At 34.4% G+C, this 14,084-nt stretch overlaps 1 protein-coding gene across 2 annotated transcripts in view; it reads right to left on the bottom strand.

Moving 5' to 3' along the window:
- KPNA3 (karyopherin subunit alpha 3) overlaps window positions 1–14,084 on the bottom strand; it is a 125,697-nt gene that overhangs the window by 50,666 nt on the left and 60,947 nt on the right. Inside the window, exons 3-7 of one of the 2 annotated variants that reach the window (XM_037061385.1) lie at window positions 13,717–13,811; window positions 4,001–4,090; window positions 3,557–3,586; window positions 3,419–3,471; window positions 3,184–3,279 (exon numbers count right to left, since the gene is read on the bottom strand). In XM_037061385.1, the coding sequence (XP_036917280.1) occupies window positions 3,184–3,279; window positions 3,419–3,471; window positions 3,557–3,586; window positions 4,001–4,090; window positions 13,717–13,797 (350 nt within the window). In that variant the 5' untranslated portion in view covers window positions 13,798–13,811. The remainder of the gene's footprint in view (window positions 1–3,183; window positions 3,280–3,418; window positions 3,472–3,556; window positions 3,587–4,000; window positions 4,091–13,716; window positions 13,812–14,084) is intronic. The other variant, XM_037061384.1, reaches the window with a different exon arrangement.

Genomic DNA, 14,084 nt, shown 5'->3' with positions numbered 1-14,084 from the left:
TTGGAGACTATCAGCTGGGAAGGGGAAGGGAGAGAATGGGGGGAAAGGTGCAGGGATTAAGAAGTACAAATAGGCCCTGGCTGGTGTAGCTCAATGGATTGAGCGTGGGTCTGTGAAGCAAAGGGTTGCCAGATCGATTCCCAGTCAGGGCACATGCCTGGGTTGCAGGCCAAGTCCCCAGTAGGGGATACATAAGAGGCAACCACACACTGATGTTTCTCTCCCACTTTCTCCTTCCCTTTCCCTCTCTCTAAAAATAAATTTAAAAAAAAAAAAGAAGTACAAATAGGAAGTTACAGAATAGACAGAGGGATATTAAGAACAGTATAAGAAATGGAGTAGCCAAAGAACTTATATGCATTATCCACAGACATGAACTAAGAGGGTGATTGCAAGAGGGTATAGGGGTATGGGGTGGAGGTGGAAAAATAGGTAAAGGTTAGGAGAATTGTAATAGCAAAATCAATAAAATGTATTTTTAAAAAAGATAGATCCGCTATGACTCTCAGTCTTCATGGGGTGGCTTTATGTATCACATGTCCTGTGGTGCAATATTCTTGATATTCTGAGCTGGATGCTCCAGATGTGTCCCTTGTATGTATCACGCGGGCCCTCTTGTTTTAACTGACTCTTGACTGTTATTGGCCATTTCATGTGTGGGATGGATACTCAGGCTGGTTGACTTTGAGGCTTAACCCCTACCATGTGATGGAAGCTGCTTTGCAAGTGCTAACCACAAAAAGTAGACTTTATCTCAGCAGGGCTTAGTGCCTGCCTGCCGAGATCTCCCTTTGGATATGCTGCTTTGTGAAGCTTATTGGAATCTGCTCTGATGTTGTCTCAAACTGGCCTTTGGGTGTGTTGGTCCTCTTGGGAGGGCCTCTGGTGCATGCCAATGCATGACACTGCTTACGACTGGCCTGCAAAGTGATCCACAGCTTGTGGCTGCCTCTACTGGGCCTTGGTACATGCAGGACTACACTGTGCATCAAGTCTTATAGCATGAGGCCTCAGAGCAGGTCAGCAAAAGTCATGAGGTAACCTGATACCCACCTCCTTCTGCTTCCACCTGCTGACTGCCTGTTAGGCTCAGTCACTGAAAAAGCCCCTTGCCATACTCTTCAGCAGGGCATAAGCTCCACAGATAGGGCAACACAGAGTCCTGAGGGTCAGGCTATTATTTTCTCCCAGGCTGATGCCACATAGAGGAGAGTGCTCCACCTAAGAAAGATGATGTCTGTGGTATGGGAGAATGACTCAGCATAGTGATCTTGGCAACTATCCCTTCAGTTGTCTCCCCAGAGCCACAAACCCCAGACTTTACTCATGTGACACTAGTATGCTCCATTCTCCTGCCAGTGCCCAGGGTGAGTGGCTGTGAACAAAATTTAGTATGTTGGAACTCTGAGAGTGTGCTTTGTCTCTAGTGGACTTCCCTCTTTCCCTGGTGGACAGAAATCCCACTGCTTTGCACAGCAAGATGTTATGTGAGCACCCCTTCCCGGCTCTGGTGTTCTGTGCTAAAGAGCCTGACTTGTGGTTTTGAATTCATGCTTCTCAGAGGAAACCCCCCCATAGCTGAGATATCCTTCTGGATCCTTAGCTGCTGCCCATGGCACTGGGACCATTCATTTTTGTTTCTCTGCCCTTCCTACCAGTCTAGATGTTTTTTGTTTTGTTTTTTGGGGGTAAAACTTTGGTTATAAGACTTCTCTTCACCCAGTCTTTAATTGGTTGTTCAGGATGATTATTCTATAATTTAACTGTAATTCCTGACTGGTCCTGTGAGGAAGTGAGTGTAGTTTCCACTTAGTTTGCCATCACTTTTGGATCTCCCTCCACCACCTAATTTTTATAGATAAGGTTATCTGAGGCTCAAAAGCCCCTTGAGTTTTGGTCAACAGCAAACCCTGGAATTAAATCTGGGTCCAAAGTCAATGGTCTTTTATATTATAAAAATATTTTACATAACAAATCCATAGAGTCAGACAGAAACCACTGACAATTTTCTATCTTTGCTTTGGATAGTAGTTACACAGATATATATATTTACCATATTTTTCTGCATATATATTATGTTTCACAGACACATCCACAGAATGAGTCTATGCCAAAAACTGAAAAGGGAAATATGATGAAGAAAGAGAAGTGGATCAAGAACAAAGAAGACCCTAAAGGTAGAGATAGAAAAAAAATACAAAATATTTTTTAAACAGCTGAAGTAAAACTTATTTTTATTTAAAGAAATCTTGTTGCCCTGGCTGGTGTAGCTCAGTGGATTGAGCATGGGCCTGCGAACCACACAATCGTGGTTTGATTCCCAGTCAGGGCACATGCCTGGGTTGCAGGCCAGTTCCCAGCAGGGGACTCACAAGAGGCAACTGTAATTGATCTTTCTCTCTCCTTCCTTTCCCCTCTAAAACTAAATAAATAAAATCTTAAAAAATATTTTTTAAAAAATAAAGAAATAAAGAAATCTTGTTAAAGAATTTTAGTTTAAATGTTCTAAAATGCAAAATCAGCATTTGTTCTAAAGTTCCTGGAGTTCAAACTTATATTCTCCCCATTTAATACAAATTGATGAGGTTTAAGTATATCAGGATATCTTGAAACACTAACAGAAATGGGGCTAATAACTCAAAAGATACCAAGTGGTGTTCTTTCCTTTCTATTTTGTAAAAGTATAACTTGCCTTATTTTTAATTTATACAAATAAAAAGCATGATGTTGGACAACTAATCATGTTAAAGACTTCGAAGGGGATCGATGGATCAGCTGGAATATTCCCAAGAAAGAGCTACTCAGTTCTGGAAATCATTCATCTTGACTCAGTCGTGAGGTTATTCAATATATAGACTCATAAGCAAAGAGTGAGTCAAACACCATTTGGCTTGTTTTAAAATATTATTTAAAAAAACAGTAATAAATGAACACTAAATATTTGAGATAAGTTAGAAAAGACTAAAGAGAAGCTAAAAATTTCCTAGAAAATATATGCACACTTTACAAACAAAAAAGAGGCACTTTAGGTCTGTTGAATATAATGGCAGAATGATTACATGAAAATACATAATAAATAATAATATAAATGTAAAACCAAACTGAACCCAATGGTTAAATAAAACTCTTAAATTTTCAGTTAACTGAAAAAAGGGAAGAGACAACAATCAAATCCATACTTACTTATCATCCCTTTCTAGACATTTGACTAGAATTGGTAAAATCCCAGATTTTATTAGGTCATCAATTGGTGGGTTTCTGTCACTGGATAATAGTTTTCTAGAAAAAAAATATATAAGAGGGTTGTTATAATTTTCATACTATGAACAGAAGTAACAATGTACTACTACTACTAGACAATCTGCTAAGATATCTTACGTGTGATGTAACTTCTCTCTCTGGACAAATTAATATTTACCTTGCAGCCTGGACAGCACTCAACTGGACCACTGGGTTATCACTTGTGGCATTCTGCAACATGAAATGTAAATTTCAAAATTTTTTTAAAAAATCAATTTCAAAATATTTCAAAATAAGTATTAAATTAATAACTTACCTGCAATATAGCTTCTAGGGTTACATTTTGCTTAAAAAGAAAGAAAAGATAATTCAGCAATGAGTTTGTTAGCAAAATTGTACTTATTAAATAGTTTATTAAATTATAAGTAATATACTTTATCATTGTACAATTGATTTTAGATTAAAAATCAAGCCTTGGCTGGCGTAGCTCAGTGGATTGAGCATGGGCCTGCGAACCACACGATCGTGGTTTGATTCCCAGTCAGGGCACATGCCTGGGTTGAAGGCCAGTTCCCAGCAGGGGACTCACAAGAGGCAACCATACATTGATCTCTCTCTCTCTCTCTCTCTCCCCTTCCTTTCCCCTCTAAAGATAAATAAATAAAATCTAGAAAAAAATTTAAAAAAATAATAAAAATAAAATTTTCTGCGTATTACAAAAACTATATCAAAAACACTTTATAAGAACAAGGTAACTTACTGCTTTAAAATCAGCATCAACATCTGAATCTTCTAAACTTTCTTCTTGGGGAACATTCCTTTTTTTCAGTAAGTGTTCATCTCTTTTGTTCTGAAAGGCAAGCAATAAAGAGTTTAAGAAGTCATAATGGTACTGATAATAAAAATTCCATTAGAATTATTTAAACTTTCAGGCAATTGTTAAAGAAACTTGATCTCTACATAAGGATAATAGAATTTCATACACACACATATACTATTTATTAAGCACCAACTGTTTTAACCAATACTATCCTTCCCAATCTTTAATGAAGATTTAAATTTAGGGATGCATTATTATTATAATAAAGTCTAGTAAATACATTCCAATTAGTATGCTAGCTTTCATCTACTTATTGGTAATGGTTGCCTGAAGCAATCTGCTAGGAAGTCAGCTTAATGAAAAGGAGTTCAGTGCAGTTTGTCTCTTGTTGGGACAGCGGGGAATAAGAATTCACTATCATAAATGCCACCTACTTGTCATAATCTCAGATTTAGGCTCCTCTTATTTGGCTTTTACAAAAAAAAATTCTCTACTAGCAAATACATTTCTAAATTTTATGGGATTCCAACTGTTTGTAATGGCAACCTGTGCCATTTCATAAAATATATAAACAGGGTAAATCATCAATTTTCTCTAAGCTTTTAGTTTATGTATAGAATGAAGACAAAATAAATTAGATAAAGATTGAATAAATGACTTCTAAGATGCTTTTCAACTTAAAATTTCAAAAGGCATACTACACAGTCTTTGGTACAATATTTACTGAAGTGTTTGATTATAATAGAAAATTAAAGAGGCATTAATAGTCATGTTAAAATGCATATCAAATAGAAAGTTAAAACTAGAAATAAAAGTTAAAACTAGAAATCTGAAGCTTATTGGTTAATCTACATGGCATTTACTTTGTGCTATGTATGAGTAAGCATGTTAGGACAAACTGATGTTTATTAATATATGCTAATGGAAGATTAGCAACTTCCACTTATATGATAACATACTTTAGTAACTTCAAATAATTTTAGTTTTAAATTAACAGCCCACAAATATTAAAAGTCATGCATTAATATATTATACTCTCGAGTGGATACTCGCAAAATAGTTATTAATTTACACAGGGAAAACCTGGCAAACAGCACCTTGAACAAGTGACAAAGGTTATGATCAGGGATAAAGGAAAAAATAAAACTGTGCCTTCTGGTCTGATGAACTGAGAAAACAATATCACTTCTGTGGTATTCCTAACCAAAATAATAAAAACAACAATCACCTAAGAAAAGTAAAACACACCCAAATCTGTCCTTCTACAAAAAAATTACTTTTAAAATATTAAATTAATTATTAATATTAAAATATTAGTATCTTAAAACTACTCAGAAGGTAAAAACTGAGGTTGGTAAGAAAAAAACTAAAGAAACATGAGAACTAACTACAATGTCTAATCCTGGTTTGGATCTTGGATTTATAAAGGATATTATCAGGAATAATTAGCAAATATGAGTTGGGTCTACAAATTTGATAGTAAAAATTTATCTATGTTAATCTGACACATATACTGTGATTACTTAGGAAAGTATGCTTTTATGAAGTATCAATGGATGCATTAAGCATAATAGGCATAATGCCTGCAATTTAACTGGTTCAAGGAAAAAAATGTATATGTACATAAAAATTATAGAGTAACGCAAATACAGAAAATGCTAATAATCAAGGAAACTGGGAGGCTGAATGAGGGTGTTATCAAGTTTTTTGTAGTATCGTGCAAATTTAAATTTGAAACTGCAAGTCTGAAAGTGTTTCAAAATTTAAAAAAATCTATGAATTGTACTTTGATATATGTAACATACTTAATTTTAAAATCTCTTATAATTTTTAACATCTCTTAGAATTTTATCCATTTAAAAATTTTCAGCCCTGGCTGGTGTAGCTCAGTGGATTGAGTGTGGGCCTGCGAATCATATGATCACGGTTTGATTCTCAGTCAGGGCACATGCCTGGGTTGCAGGTCAGTTCCCAGTAGGGGACAAACGAGAGGCAACCAAACATTAATAGTTCTCTCCCCCTCTCCTTCCCTTCCCCTCTAAAGATAAACAAATAAAATCTTTTAAAAAATCTCTTTAAGCCACAAATAGGGCCTTAATTATGTTTAATTGTGCTTCTTTTACATCTATTGAAGTGGACATATAATTTTCCCCTTTCATCTGTAAATGTGCTAATTGATTTTTTAATGTTAAACTTAGAACCTTGCAATGTTAAATGTATAATCTTATAAGACCTAAGATATACATTTCTTGAAATTAAAAAAATATTTTATTTTATTGAGAACTTTTTTCACCTGTGTTTGTAAGTATCTTTTCACATGGTGTTTTGGTCTGGTTCCTGAGGTTCTAATTTTGATAGCCTCATAAAATGAGTTGGGAAGTATTTCCTATTTACTTTTTCTGAAATAATTTAATAAGGCTAAAATTAACTGTTCCTTGAAGCTTGCTTGCTGGAGTTCAATCTGTAAGGTTAACTTTTCTTTTTCAGGTGAGTGGGAAAGGGTAAAATTTTGGCTACTGATTTAATCTCTTTCATTATTTTGAGATCTACTGAGATTTTTTCATTGCTTTTTAGTGTAAATTATTATTTTTTCCACTGGGAAATGGTCTACTCCACTTAAGTTTTCAAATTTATTGGCATGAAATTGTTCATATCCAAATTGTGTTAAGACTGCTTGCAGAAATGTCTTAATTCCCCACCGTATCTACATCCGTGCCTCTAGGTAGTCTGGTTACACAATGATTCTAGATGTGGCTGTATAATTTGCTTTGGCAATGGGACAGAAAGCAAATGGGCTTATATATCAAAGCACGTCTTCTCTTCCAGCTCTTACAGTTCTAAAACCACTATGTGAACAACACTGTACCAGCCTGCTGGAGGAAGAGGCTATGCGGAGGATAACCAAGGTCCCAGCCAACAGCCTCAAACTTGAGTGAGAACATCTTAGATCGTCTAGTCACCAACCAATCCATCACGAGGGAGCCCATAGAGACCGGCTGAACTGGCCCAGACCAGAAAAACCACTATCCTAACCCACAGAATGATTAGCTGAATAAAATGGCAACTGTTTTAAGCAACTTGCTTTTGGAGTAGTTTATTGTGCAGCAAAAACTAAGCAATATATTAATATTTTAAAACTCATGATATACACAAATTAATACAGTGGACCTTGGTTCTCAAACTTAATTCGTGAGGCTGTTCAAAAACCAAATTGTTTGACCTGGGAGATGTTTAAGAACTGAGGTTTGACTGTATGCCTTTTAAATGTCTATTATTTGTTCTCTCTGCCTGCTAAAATTTCTTATAAAGTGAAATACTGCTTTATCTGTGTTCTACAGGATCTGAAATGTAATATTTTCCCTTTTGTTCATTTCTAAGGATTCCTAATTTCCATTAGGATCTCTCTAATGCCCAAGGTATTTAGAAGTGCTTCATTTTTCACAATTAAGAAGTTTTTGTAATGATCTTATTCACTAATTTCTAATTTAATTGTACTGTGATCAAATAATACACTCTGTACAACACTAAAATTAGCTGACATTTGCTTTATACTAAGGTTTCCCATACTTTGTCAGTATACAATGTAGGCCAAAGGAAATACCTAGTATTTTCTTAAGTACTTGGGTCCACACAACTTACTGAACTTTTTTATTTTGGGTGGGGAGGGGGATAAAAAAATTGAGAGAAAAAAATTTTATTTCTCTTAGACAAAACATGCAATGGAAAAAATATAGTAAAATCTAATGTTTAAAAATTGTGAACTACCCAAGGATCTAAATTCTGTGGTATCTGAAATATGTTAAATAGCACTGTGTTTCTCTAAAAACAATTTACACTACTGCAAGTTGTCCTTTGGAGTTCACTATGGAGCCCCATAGTAACTGAGTTAGGAAACTATAGCCTTATACTATCACAAAAACAATTTTCAAATATTCATGGGATATTTTTTCTTTTTTAATTACATTGGGGTGACATTATTTAATAAGAGCACACAGGTGTCAAGTGTACATTTCTGTGATACATGATCTGTATACTGCATTGCATGCCCACCCTCCAAAGTCAAATCATCTTCTGTCACCATATATTTGGCCCCCTTTACCCTGTACTACCTGCCCCACCCCACAAGCTTCCCTCTAGTAACCACCATACCGTTGTCTGTGTCTATAGCTTTGGTATTATATTTCACATAAGTGAAATCATATGGTTGTTAGCTTCTTCTGACTGATTTATTTTACTTAATATAATATTCTCAAGTTTCATCCACACTGTTACAAACGAAATCTTTTCTTATAGCTGAGTAGTAATCCACAGTATGTATGTACCACATCTTCCTTATCTGATCCTCTTTCGAAGGACACGTTTGTTGTCTCCATGTCTTGGCCACTATGAATAATGCTTCAATGAACATAAGGGTAGATGTATCTTTGCGAAAATATGTTTTCAGGATTTTGTGTATACAGCCAGAAGAGGGATTGCTGGGCCATAATGTACTCTCTTCTTAATTTCTTGAGCAACCAGCATACTGTTTTCCATAGTGGCTGTATCAGTTTACAATCCCACCAGCAGTGAATGAGGGTTCCTTTTTCTCCACAACCTCTCCAGCACTTATTACTTGTCTTGTTGATAACAGCCATTCTAATAGGTGTGAGGTGGTATCACATTTGTAGTTTTGATCTGCATTTCCCTAACAGCTAGTGAAGTTTAGTAGCTTTTCATATATCTGTTGGCCATTTGTATGTTTTCTTGGGAGAGATGTCTGTTTAGGTCTTCTGCCCATTTTTAAATTGGATTTTGTTTGGTGTTGAGTTGTTAATATATTTTGGATATTAACCACCCATTGGAGCTGTTGTTTGCAAATACCATCTCCCATTCAGTTGGATGCCCCCCCTTTTTTTTTTTTGGTTGGTAGTAGTGCTTTGTTTCACTGTGTAGAAGCTTTTAGTTTGATATAGTATCACTCACGTATTTTTCCCTTTGCGGGTCAAATTCATAAAACATTCTCTAAGACCAAGGTCCATAAGTTTAGTACCTATGTTTTCTTCAACCTAATTTATTGTTTCAGGTTATAAATTTAAATCTTTAATCTATTTTTAATTAATTTTTGTACATGAGGACAAACCGTAATCCGGTTTCATTCTTTTGCATGTGGCTTTCCAATTTTCCTGGCAGCATTTATTGAAGAAGCTTTCTTTACTCCATTGTGTGTTTTTAGCTCCTTTGTCAAAAATTATTTGCCTATATACATCTGGTTTTATTTCTGGGCTCTCAATTCTGTTGCATTGGTCTGTGTGCCTGTTTTTCTGTAAATACCATGCTGTTTTGATTATTGTAGCTGTGTAGTATAATTTGAAGTCAAAGTAGTGTGATATATCCAGCTTTGTTCTTTTTTCTCAGAATTGCTTTGGCTATTTGGGGTCTTTTGTGGCTCCATACAAACCTGATGTCTTTTCATTCCATTTCCTTCAAAAACAACACTGAGATTTTGATGAGGACTGCAATAAATCTGTATATCGCTGTGGATAATATGCCATTTTAACTGTACTGATTCTTCCAATCTATGAACATGGAATATCTTTCCATTTCATTGTCTCTTTTTCAATCTCTTTTAATAATGCTTTGTAGTTTTTAGCATATAGTTCTTTCACAACCTTTGTTAAGTTTATTTCTAGGTATTTTATTCTTTTGGTTACAATTGCAAAAGTATTTGTTTCTTTCATTTCTCTCCTGAAGTTTCATTGTTAGTATATAGGAAAGCAGTGAATTTTTGTACACTAATTTTGTATCCTGAAACTTTCCTGGACTTGTTTATTGTTTCTAAAAGTTTTTTGGTGGGGTCTTTAGGGCTTTACATATACAGAATCCTGTCATCTGCAAAAAGTAGATTTAAAATATGTGTTTATTAGGTAACACTTGCAAATTGTTATTAACTTTTCTATCTCTCATTAATTGGTGTTTATTCCTTACTGACAAGATAATTTCCCATAATCATTAAGTCTTGACAAATTATTCCTTGTAATTTTGCTTTATATATACTTTTTATTTTTATTTTATATATACTTGGACATCTATAAGTAGGCATATACAAGTTTAGAGTTATTACAGCTTCCCAGTAAATTGATTTTTTAAAATAAAAAAGTAAAGTAATAATCCCTGCATATGAACTAAAAACATACTAACATAGACCAAAATATACTAGGGCACCAAAATCATACTTTTACATTCTTTAACAAAAATAGTACAAGTCAACATAATAGAATCCCTGGCCACTTTTCTCGTGAGTTGACTAATCATTAAAGGAGGCTTCAAGAAAACCAATAATTTAAACTGTCCCTTTTTTAACAAGCTAGATATTCTCACCTTCCTACAGACTGTACTACATGTAGTAAATTCCATATCTATACAAGGTATCTTGTTCTTTTGTCAAGTGGGAGGGTAGCTCAGAGAATATGGCAACTAGCCTAGTTTCAATACCCACCTTATCTCCACACACACACAATCCATTTCTTAAACTACTTTAAAAATCCATTAATATATTATCCTTGTATGTACAATATTTGAGCCTTTTTAAATCTTTTCTTTTTCCTGAACCCCATGGAATTTTCACTTGGTAGGTCAAAAAGGTTAATTATGGGCAATTTCTTATGACTCAACCTAATATATCTGGAATTAATAAATTCTGTTAGTAATCTTACATAATGTTCTTTTTCATTCCCAAATTTCTCTTTTCATCTTGAAAGAATGAATTGTAACTCTATACCTAAATTTGTAGAACAGATCAGCAGTCACTTCTTATATATGTTATAAAGAGGAAAATTATTTATTAGCTCCATTTCAAATTTGAAATAAGTAATTCACTTTGTTTTTATCCAGTAAAACCCTCATTGTCTTAACTTCTTAATTAGTTTTAGTTCCAGTAATATTAAAATCTTTATTTACAGATGTGTAAATGAAGACACAGAAGACTTGACTAAATTATATTCCACCATAAGTATTACATGTTATATATACATATTTTGCACACTCTGCTCAAGGTGCTATACTTTGATATTAAAATTTTAAAATATTACTAGCTCATCAATCATGTAAATATCTGACACCCTAACACAAATTATTTTCCCTGTAGGATCACGTAACTGATCATATCAAATAGCTGAATTTTTGGATTCTAATTTACTAATGCAGTCAGATATTTAACTGAAATTTTTATTGAGATAATTATAAACTTGCATACAGTTGTAAGAAATAATACAGAGATTCCTTGCACACTTTCCCCAGATTCTCCCAATGGTAACATTTTACAAAACTATAGTACAGTCATGTGCCACATAAAGATGTTTTATTCAATAATGCATCATTTATATGATGGTGGTCCCACAAGATTGTAGTGGAGCTGAAAAATTCCTATTGCCTAGTGATGTAATAGGTGTCATAATGTAATGTGTTGCTCATATATTTGTGGTGATGTTGTTGTAAAAAAACTTACTGTGCTGGTGGTTGCATAAAAGTATATAGTACACACATAGCAGCTTGAGGTGACCTCTGAAAATGGTTTGCTCTTCACTTGACTCAGAAAACCCCACAAAAATGTTGCAAATCAGAGACTCAAATCTTCCTCTTCACCTTAAGAACACTTGTGAAACAGTCCTGGCCATCAAGGGTATGCATATCAGAAAAGCCACCAAGGATCTGAAGGATGTCACTTTACAGAAGCAATGTGTGCCATTCCACCCTTACAATGTGGAATGGTTATTAGGTGTACCCAGGCCAAAAAGTAGAGCTGGATACGGGGTTGGTGGCCCAAAAACAGAGTGCTGAATTTTTGTTGCATATGCTTAAAAATGTAGAGTTGAACAAAATGTTGACCTTAAAGGTTGAGATGTATGAACGAGAGTTAAATAAAAATTTTTTTTTAAAAAGGTTGAGATGTAAATTCTTTGGTCATTGAGCATATCTAGGTGACCAAAGCTCTGAAGATCAAGAATTCACAGAATTCATAGGCAGATTAAGCCACACACAAGCTCTCCCTTCCACACTGAGATGATCTTTACTAAAGAACAGATCGTTCCTGAACTGGAAGAGGAAGATGCACAGAAGAAAAAGATATCCCAGAAGAAATTGAAAAAAAACAAAAACTTAAGGGGCAAGAGTAAATTCAGTATAAATGCTAATAAAAGTTTTTTAAAAAGTATAGCATGTACAATTAGGTATATTACATAATACTTGATAATAATATTAAATGTCTATTACTGGCTTATGTACTTCCTATTTTTTTGTTATTCTAAAGTATACTCTTTCTACTAATAAAATAATTGCTGTAAAATAGTATGCTGTGTTATGCAGGCAGCGGCCTAATAACATTTCATGTTTATAACATCTCTTAATTACACCATTTTTTCTTGTGATTGATTTAATTTCATGTTGTTTTGCACAGTAACATGCTGTACAGACTTGTAGCCTAAGAGCAATAGGCTGTACCATGTAGCCCAGATGTGTAGTAAACTAAACCTTCCAGGTTTGTGTAACTATACTCTATAATGTTTGCATGATAATGAAATAGCCCGACACATTTCTTAGAATGCATCTGCACTGTTAAGTGGCATATGGCTGTAATATCATAGTCAGAACACTAATATTGATACAATCCAAGACCCTTATTTAGATTTACCATACTTTTATTTTTTGTGTATGTCTATACAATTTGACCATATTTATAGGTTCATGAATCTACCATGATAGTAAAGGTATTGAACAGTAACCAAAAACAAGATGCTCTCTTACTGCCCTTTTATAAGCCAAAATAACCTCCCTCTCACTTCCCAGTTCCCATATGTACCCACTTACAACCACTAATCTGTTCTCCATTTGTAAAATTTTGTCATTTAAAAAATGTTATATAAATAGATTCGGATAGTATATAACCTTTTTTTGTGTCTGTGTGATGGGCTCCCCACCCCCTGCATAATCCCCTGAAAATTCATGAAAGTTATTGTTTCTATCAATAGTCTGTTCCTTGTCATTGTTGAGTGGTATTTCATGGTACAGACATACCACAATTCAACCATTTACCCTAGCAAATCCAGGTTATTTCCAGGTTTTATCTATTACAAATAAAACTGATATAAACATTCATGGAGAGGTTTTATAGAAACATCATTTTCATTTTTCGGGGATAAATGTCTGGGAGTGTGATTGGTGTGTTGTATAGTAGTTGCATATTTTCCCGAGTGATAGTACCATTTTACATTACTACCAGCAGTGTATGAGTAATTCAGTTTCTCTGCATCTTCTCACCAGCATTTGGGGTTGTCACCATTTTTTAATTTTAACCATTCTTACAGATCCTTAGTTATTTTCAATCTGTATTTCCCTGACTGTCATTAATAATCATCACCATAATGATGGTTTCCATTTGCATAACCCATTTTGCCTATTTCCTAACTGGTTTGTTTTTGTATACTGTTGAGCTTTAAGAGTTCATTACACAGTAATTACTCCCTTAACGTCATCAATAGGTTTTGTGACTTCAAATGAAACAATAACAAAACCAATTTCACCATAGGTTAATTGATATAAACAACACAAGTTCCTATGGCATCTCATAAATGTTATAATGACATGACGTTGAAGGAAATGAGGTTGAACAAAATGACATACGAGAGGATCTGCTGTACATGCTGGATACCAGTCCTGTGTTGGATATGTGGTTGTCTTCCAGTCTCTGCAGTTTGTCTTTTCATCCTCTCCACATGGCCTTTCAGAGCAAAAATTACAAATTTGTTAAGGTCCAATTTTCCTTTTATGGATTATGCTTTTGTGGTCAAGTCTATGACTCTTTGCCTGGCTCTTAAGATTTTCCTCAATTTTTCCTCTAAACATTAATATATGATTTTATATTCTACATTTAAGTCTAGGATCCATTTTGTGGTGTTTTTTTTTTTTAATAAAATGTGAGATTTAGGTTGGGGTTCTATTTTTTTTTTGGCCTATGGATGTCCAATTTTCTAGTACCACTTGTTGAAAAGAC

Source organism: Sturnira hondurensis, unplaced genomic scaffold (assembly GCF_014824575.4).
Source record: "Sturnira hondurensis isolate 20B ecotype Veracruz unplaced genomic scaffold, ASM1482457v3 Scaffold0013348, whole genome shotgun sequence".
In the NCBI taxonomy this organism is placed as follows: domain Eukaryota; kingdom Metazoa; phylum Chordata; class Mammalia; order Chiroptera; family Phyllostomidae; genus Sturnira; species Sturnira hondurensis.
The sequence above is the reverse complement of the archived record's forward strand: the minus strand, read 5'-3'. Positions and strand labels throughout refer to the sequence as shown.